The 8,900-nt window shown below is 39.3% G+C and overlaps 1 protein-coding gene across 1 annotated transcript; it reads left to right on the forward strand.

Annotated features, from left to right (window-relative positions):
- Window positions 1-3,889: 3,889 nt before the first annotated feature.
- Window positions 3,890-7,969, forward strand: mterf2 (mitochondrial transcription termination factor 2). The gene is made up of 2 exons (XM_012852627.3): window positions 3,890-3,970; window positions 6,415-7,969. The coding sequence occupies exon 2, from the start codon at window positions 6,444-6,446 to the stop codon at window positions 7,569-7,571; it is 1,128 nt and encodes a 375-aa protein (XP_012708081.2). The 5' UTR covers window positions 3,890-3,970; window positions 6,415-6,443; the 3' UTR covers window positions 7,572-7,969.
- Window positions 7,970-8,900: the final 931 nt, after the last annotated feature.

Here is an 8,900-nt window from a genome sequence, read left to right on the forward strand (position 1 = left end):
GACCAGAAGACAAACATTTCTTTGTTCTACAACTTGTGATTTTTAATGCTGTAATTACATTTGCATTGCCAGACTTAACATGATACTCTACATGCTACTGATTTATTGAGATACCAACAGTAAGAAAGGTAAATAAGCCGATTATTAGTCTACTGGCCATTTTGCTATGCTTTGTACAGGTCGCAGTCATGTTGGATTTTGATACCTTTAATTTTTCTCACTTGAAATCCCTACTTTACGGGGCATTTTAACCTTTGATCTATCTTTGACCTCCATTCAGCTTCGGAGAACAAATGCAAGACAGCTTTTAGCTGCTCGCTTTTTTTGTACAGATAATAAAAACAACACATAGATTTGCATTGTGTTACTCTTTGTGCTTCTAAAACAGTCCACAGACAGTACTGATGAGGAAGTACTGTCTGTATAAAGCTAACTATTTACCTTGAGCCTCAACAGCCTCTTACCCATGAAACTTATTTCAGCTGCTGTTTTAAATGGTGTTTTCTGTATTTATCAAAGTGTACGTTTTACCTAAAGATGAAATGCTAGGTAACCAAACAACACAAACCAAACAATACATCATATGGTGTGTTTCTGTTTTTTTGCTTAACAGTTCATTCAGCACTTATCTAGCAATGGCCCACGTTAATATGTAATCTATTTTCTTATCACTAAGAAAGGCGGGGTGTTGTTTTTGTAAATCGGTTACTTCTATACTAGATGCTCAACCTCTGAATAGTTTATTATAGAATCTCTTGTAAGTAGATTTTGAAAAATGTCTCTGATGTGTAAGCCTATAAGTTTGGTTCAGTCATCATGCATCAAAAGACAATGGTTTTCTTGAAACATGTATCATCCTTTGCCCTGTTATTGTTGTCTACTGGATAAATACCAATATTGTAGGAGTAAAAGAAAATTTGTTAGCTGTCAGACTTTTTTACTCTTTGAATATCTGCGTACAAGTGACACAATGAGGAAATAATATCACAAAACATATGTGCTCAATGTACAAAATATCATTATGGCACTGAGAGTTGAATTGCTGGAGTCCTTTTAGATCACAGTTCTGCTGTATAACCTACCTTGTCTATTTTGTTGTTTTTCTGTTATGCTGTGTTAGTGTTATACCAGATGTAACAGGAAACACACTGTGCACTACTATTTTGTCATTTCATGGGATATTTTCCCAAGAGTCTTGGCTGTCATCATGACTCTCTCACTTTGGTTTGTCTAAATCCTTTAGCCTTATGGCTTTGTCGCCGTTTCTAGATAAATAGGTACCAAATACTTTTTTTTGTTATTTGTTCTGAGCTGTCTTTAAATCGATGTATAGTAAGTTAGTTTTTGAGATCTATTAGCCTACTTCATGTTATCAAGTTCTGTTTAAGCAATTTCTTAGTTCTTCAGCTCTGGCCTACAACCAGCCCTCAATGTGGCTAATGAATTGGAATTAAGCAATTGGGGTAAACTGAAGTTATACTTTTCCACTCTGCGTTCGGTTTGCATAGCTTTGTTATATTGTAAGTAAGATAATTTGTAAGTATAGGCAAATATTCTCTCACAGCACTTGATTTTCTAACTGTTTGTTACCAAAGTTTTCTCTTTCATTTTCTCTTTTAACAAAACACAAGAAAGCAAAAGACATTTTGAGAATGAGAACTTCTTGTAGAAGTCAGTTGATCAGTATGTGAAAGAGTAAAATCCCTTGGCTGGAAAATCCCATAATTAGCAGGGAGTTGTTTACTGTAAATACTAGAATTCCCTTACATCACAACATAGCGCGGAACTTTGTGGGGGTTTCTAGAAAGGTATTCAGATGTTTACAGGGAACTCCTCTTTATGTCTTTCTTAGACCTCACACACAGTAGAATATTTAGAGCAATCACAACACATTCACTGAAAGTTTGAGCAGTTTCTAAGTGTACAAAAGTCCCATTTGTCAGATCATCTTGACAGGAACCTATAGTCTCTCCTATGTGAAATCATACTTCTTTATTTGTGGCTTTGTTTGCTGGTCTGCTTTTAAATACATGTTTAAGTTTTTAATCCTACTAAAATAACTCAATAAAACCTAAGAATACAATCGGCAGGTCGAGTGGTAATGTAAGAAGATTTGTTGCTTTGATTTTTCTCTATGGACTTTCCCGTGAAAGTCATGTAATCCACTCACAATGCTAAAACAAATCAATCAAACAAACATTTCTGTCTTTGTGCGGACATCTGTCAAAAAATGACTGAAATAACTAAACTTCTGCTATAACAACAATGGATATTAGAAGATAGCACCAACCTGTTTTCCCTTGGGGTATGTAATCTGTTTACTAGCACATAAAATGTAATGAACCCAGACACTCACACACCAGCAGCCGCAGGTCCTGTTCGGCAGAGGGAACAGCTTGCCGAGCTGATGATCAAGCATCATGATTAAGCACCAACTGCGAAAAGCTCTCCATGTGTTCGGTCCAATTCAGTGTGCCGCTGATTACACTCATCAGGACCCCTCGTGCTCCAGGGTTTGGAGGCACACCAACTGCTGTTTGAGATCCAGATTTTTCCAAAAAATTATTTGATTACTGGACATATGGGGGGAAATAAATTAGCAACGTTTTGAAAAGGTGAGAGCTGCAAAGGTACATGGAGTGTACTGAGAGGAAAAAAAAAGAATAATGAGAAAAACATTTTGCTAGTTAGCAATTTTCTCAAGGCTGTTAGATAGAAAAGACACATTGCGCAATTCGTGGTAAAACTCATGGTGAGGATTAATAACTGCATACTCTTGAAATGAAGGATAAAGCAAAAAGTATTTACTAATATATTATGCCTGATTTCCCTTCCTTATGATTTGGTTTATGATGTGTTTGACAGGTATTTGCCAATTACTAGTATACCAAGGTTTTCCAAAATTATAGTTTTGAAATGGCAATAAATCAAATGAAAAGTGTTTTCAATAAACTGCTGGCGTGACCAGAGTTTTCTCTGGCTTGATGGTGCATCGCACAGTTATGCCACTCCCTCACAAATTTCTACACAAAGGCTGTCAGCTAGCTGAAAGAAGAAGATGACAAATTTTCTTCCCTTCCAAAAAGAGACAATCCAGCTCTGTTGAAATATTTCTGGTATCTAAAAACAGAGGCACGATGTGCGATGTTGTGGGAACTAATGCAGCACCTCCCTGTCTCTCTTGTCAAGTGCTGTTTTAAAACTACATTTTACAGTGGCTTGATGGTAGAGGAACTGACTCCAGGCTGCATGTTTACCAGAGCAGATTGATTTAATTGATCAGCTTGTTAGAATTTCAGTGGTACTCTATAGAACGTATGGTGGACATAAGGTACAATATTTTACACAATACACATTTGAAAACCACAACTAAATTTAGCAGGTATTTATCCTTTAGATTTCACTCAAGCGTGTGCAAGAAAATCAAAATAATAACGAATAAATATTTCTAATAGCAATAATAAATGTTTAATAGTCAATTTATCATCTTTAGCAGCAGTGCAAAAATATTTTATTATTATTATTATTATTTTACAAAACATTATCATTCTGTTTCATGTTCTTATACCTCATGTTAGGGGTGTTTAATCTATTAGTATTAGTAGATAGTGCACTTATTGTTGTTACAATGATGGTCAAAAATGCATTTCTGTTAAAGTATTTTTTTAACTATATCTAGCTGTCATTATTTTTCTGTAATTTCTAAGACAACAATTCCTATGTTTGTACTAGTGTGGGCTATACATTGTTTTAGAAAGAAAGAAAGAAAGAAAGAAAGAAAGAAAGAAAGAAAGAAAGAAAGAAAGAAAGAAAGAAAGAAAGAAAGAAAGAAAGAAAGAAAGAAAGTGAAATTCAATGTATAGATTACCCTGCTTGCAGTACCTCTCCCCGCCTGTGTGTGTCACTCTTTTGCACCGCAGTAGAAATGTATTTCATAACAAAACGTCACATCCTCTGACCGCTGCTAAAGGTAATTCATTTCAGTTGCAAAGGTTTTGCTGTACTGCTAAACATCTTGACGCCTTTAGACTCTTCGGTTAAATAAATATAGCATTGAGTCAATGAATTGCAGCATTACTACTGTCGTGTCCGCCAGCTGTTAGCTTCCAAGCTACATGGATTCGTCTGCATTGTGTTTGAAATAAAAAACCTCATGGGACAAAAATCCCTTTTTTATGTTTCGTGTCAGCAGTCAGACCAGACATTCAGGTTTCCTCCTGTTTTCTTTTTTGGCATTACCTGAAAAAACAAAAACAAAAAAAAAACATTAATGTCTTAGCACAGGGGGGTTGTTTTATACATTTAAAGCTGAATTGACTTTGGCAATAATAAGTGTAAATAAATAAAAAGGTCTCAGCTTTAAATTTTAATTACAAACGTTTTTTTTTTTTGTTTTTTTTTTTTTTTTTAGATGTAATCACTGCAGGTTCAAACCGTTAGTCCGGGAGGGTGTGGGTGGTTGTTTAGTTTCCACTGAAACATTAATGGGGCATAACATTCCGTAAAAGTCATGTTGTTGTTTTTTTTTTAGATGAGTTGATATACCAGAAGAAACCTGAGTCTGCTCTGGTTAAATGGAGCATTTAGAGTAACTCGTCCCCTTCTCCCACCTGATGCTGCACAATTCCAGTAAGCTGGCTGACAGACCCTGTTTCTCTTTGTTGTCACTTCTGAGAAACACAGATTCTGATCTTTTGTCATGTGTCTTTTACCACAAAAATCCCAAACTGTGAAAACTTGGTGTACAGTTACTCCACCTATCATTCCTGGTAAAGGGGACCTATTATGCAAAATGTCCTTTGTGCACGCTTCTGTACTTCCATTTGGGTCTGTACTGCTTCTAGAAACAGTCCAAGCATAAAACAAATATGTTTGGCAATAAGTAAATGTTTTGTTCGGATCTGGAAAACTAGTTGTTTCAGAAACCTTCCGATTATTGCGTCACAATCGGCGGATTCTGCCCCTCACCCAGCAACCCAGGCGGAGTTCTGCCCCTTTCATCAGCTGTTTTACCGCCGTATGCATAAAATAAGCTCATTCTGAATGGAGCTCAAAACAGGCGGCGATGAGGAGGTGAAATTTCGTTATCTGAGAATGATTTTATACTAAAAAAAAAAAATGTAACGAACATATTTTGTGCATAATTTTTCCCTTTCAGGTAAGGTTCACTCTAAGGTTGAACTTCCCCCAGTGATGTCAGCATTGTTTGATGTATTAGATAACCTTATCTGGTGAAATAGTCGGACTAACTAGCCTGCACTCTGCTGCTTGACTAACATGCTAATCAAGCCTCTTAGCGTGCCAACTGAGCGTTTAGAAAAGCAGAACTTAACTTCAGGGCTGCACAATGTATTGTAAACGTGCGGCTATCTCGAAATCAGTGTACGCACTATGCACTTAGCATAGAAGTGCTTGGTCTGCATTAAATGTGACCAAAATACACAACAATTTGATTCAGCAATAAAAAAAAAAAAAAAATCATTCTACGTTCCTTATTTTAAGACTGGCTGAAACATGAAATAAACATGAAAATAACATGAAATATGAGTAATGCAATATTTTCATCTAGGTTTAATCATAATTAATGCGTTTTAGTGGTTAATAAAACTACATTACACGTATAAGAGGTAAGGTAAGATTCCAGCCAGCTGGGTAGTCACGGTGTATTGTCAGCTTTTTAAAACCGTAATCCTGGGCTTTCCACTGCTGCTCTGTTCCTTTCCTTTTTGATGAATGCTGTTTTGCTAATGCGCTGCTGGTGCGTTCAAGACAAACTAGGGAAAAAGTAAATGACGCCTACTACATTTTGATTTTCTTTTGAAGAATTGCAGCTCATAAGACTGGATGAGATGAATTTTAAGATACTAGCAAAAAAAAAAGCACTTATGTGTTGTTTGTTGTGAATGTTTCAGTGAATGCAGCATGAAATAAATTGAATTTCTTTAATTTATTGATTTATTTGACAGGGGCAGTGTACATTAATTAACATTGCTGCAAAGGCACCAGAATTAGCCAAAAGGCTAGTTTTCATCTGTTGTCCCTGGACAGATGTTAAAACTGTCTAAAAAAAACAACTGTAAGAAGATTGCAGTGCTACAATACAAATATAAAAAGCAATAAAACAGATAAAACTCTTCAAATCATGTTGATAAATACAGTATACAAGTTTGCTAGAATACAGACATTGGGTTAAAAATATATATACCACACAGTGACACAGCTGACACACAAGTGACAGCACAGTTGGCTTGAGGGAAGATGCGTGTTTTTTATTAACGCTGATGTGTTATGAACCGGTTAAAGTCGACGATGAGTGAGGATAAAATCAGGAAGTCTGTGTATGACTATAAATGATCAAACTCTCATTATTCTGTGCCCTAATCTGAGTTTCATTGTTGTCGTCTTCTATCACAGCATCTGAGCAGCCAGAGGACTTTGTTCCGATGTTGCGCTTGATTGCAACATCCTTGTGCCTCCGATGTCAACATGTCCCACTTTTACCTTCAAACCCCAGGGCGTGCTCGACGCGCAGCTCTGCGGAGAATCAGCAGACTGTGGAAGCTCTTTATGAGCTCTCTGTGGACATCCAGAAAGTCAGGAAACTCAAAGGATGGGTGTTACATCAAGATCCAGCCTACACCAAGGAGGTGGCTGGCCTGCTGAGAGACCTGGGGGCCTCCAGCCCCGTCATCGCTCACATCTTGGCCGTCCACCCCGAGGCTGTCCTCTGCAATCCGGAGCAACTGCAGGCCCAGCAGGAGCTGTGGACGTCCGTCTGCCCGAACCACAGAGAGCTGCTGGGCGTCATTGAGAAATTCCCGGCTTCCTTCTTCAGCGCGTCCAGTCACCACGAGAACCAACGGGAAAACATCACTTACTTCCAGAGCCTAAACCTCAACAAGCGCATCGTCACCAAGCTCATGGCCAGCGCTCCGCAGAGCTTCAGCAGACCCGTGGACCAGAACCGGACGATGGTCGGCACCCTCCAGCAGGCCTACCAGGAGCTCGGTGGGGACGAGGCCAACATGAGACCATGGCTGCAGAAGCTGCTGAGTCAGAACCCGTTTGTCCTACTGAAGCCGCCAGAGATCCTGAGGCAGAATCTGGTGTTCCTCAAAGACAGAGGGTTCACCACTGCGGAGCTCCTCCGTCTCCTGTCCAAACTCAGGGGCTTCGTCACCGAGCTGAATCCGGACAGCATGCGCCGGACCATGGCTTTCTCCCTGGAAACCATCGGCTGCTCCGACGCTGAGCTGAGGGAGATCATCCTCAAGTGTCCGGCACTGCTCTACTATCCAGAGGCTACCCTAGCGGAGCGTTTTGAGGGCCTGCTCAGCGCCGGGATCAGCATGCCTCAAATCACGCAGACTCCCACTGTGCTGGAGCTGACCACGCAGATCGTAAACCACCGCATCCAGCGACTGAAGGCCCGCGGCTACGACGTCAGCACAGGTAGTCTAGACGTCATAAACGGCACCAAGAAAGACTTCGAGATGAGCTTCGGGAAACTGCAGCTGCGCAGAGAGAGACCGCTTTTTAACCCCGTCGCTCCTTTAAAGGGAGATGACTGAGCAGATGTTGGACCCGTGGAAGTCCGAATTGAAAGTAGCGCCTTGTGTGTTTTGTTCCGATGGGTATTTTCAATTCGTGCCTGTGTCATAATGCTGTGTCTTAAATCTGATGGTGCACTTATTTTTTTTACGTTTACTTTTGCATGGTGGTGGCAGTTCACGGTGTTTCAGCTTTCAGGATGCCTTCAGTTTCAAAGGGAAAAGTCGCCTGTTGAGAATCTTCCAGTTTAATATTGAACCTGTGTGAAGCTTCTAAATCAGTTTTGTTCCCAGTCAACTAAAAGTGCAACTAAAGTGATGTGTTCACTTTCAACCTGCTGCCAAAATCTCAGACATTTTGGAATGAAAGGTGAACTAAATCCAATTAAAACGTCACGAATCAGTCACGTGTCACTTTTTGTGTTCTTGTTAATCTTTTTTCGTGGCTTATTTGGGTTTTTGTTTGTTGTAGACTTACACCTAGACTTTGTCGTTCAGCTGCATGCTAACACTGTACATTTGAGCAAAATTTGAACGGGAAGTACACGTTTCAATCTGCAGTTTTGGACCAAAATCTTTTCTGCTGTGGTGAGTTGAGGGTTCCATAGAGGTTGAGTTAGTGCTCTTACATTGCAGCAAAAAGCTTGTAGGTTCAAATCCTGGCCGGGGCCTTTCTGCATTGAGTCAGCATTACGGGTTGAGCTCAGTGGGAGCTCAGGGCTAAAGACGAAGCTACATGACTTTAATTATGCATTCAAACCCTTCTTCGATGAACTCTGTATGTTTTGCACCACATTTATCCGAGTCAGCAGAGGATTTCAACTTGTTCGTTTCCTGGATTTTAACCATAATCTGTACATTTTCAATAGGTTTTGGGTTATTCCAGCAATTTAAGGCTAATCTGCTTCAGCCATTCCAAAAACAGTTTTGATGTGCGTCTTAGGTTTCAACCCTCTGACCCCAATTTCTTATCCACAGTGGAAAGTAAATTGGTTAGTCGAATCAGGAACAATCCAGGAACCAGGATTTAAGATTATCAGAACCTGGAATAAGATGGAACCCCGTTGTCAAAGTCAACAGTGAAGTGGTTTTTCATCTTTGCGCTCAGACGAGACAAAGCTTGAACTATTTGGTCCAAATGTCAAGACGCAAGTTAAAGCTTTATAACATCAGATTACTATAAGAATTTGTAATGTGAAGGTCTGTTTGGTCCAACTATCCGATATTCAACCAGAAGTTTTTTATTTTAAATATAACAAATGTGTTGTTCCTCTGCATCTGCACACAGCAGATATTAGCAGGGACAGTTTAATGTAATTTAGCTGCGACAAATTGTTTTTTATTATCATC

This window comes from Fundulus heteroclitus, chromosome 2 (genome assembly GCF_011125445.2).
Source record: "Fundulus heteroclitus isolate FHET01 chromosome 2, MU-UCD_Fhet_4.1, whole genome shotgun sequence".
NCBI lineage: Eukaryota > Metazoa > Chordata > Actinopteri > Cyprinodontiformes > Fundulidae > Fundulus > Fundulus heteroclitus.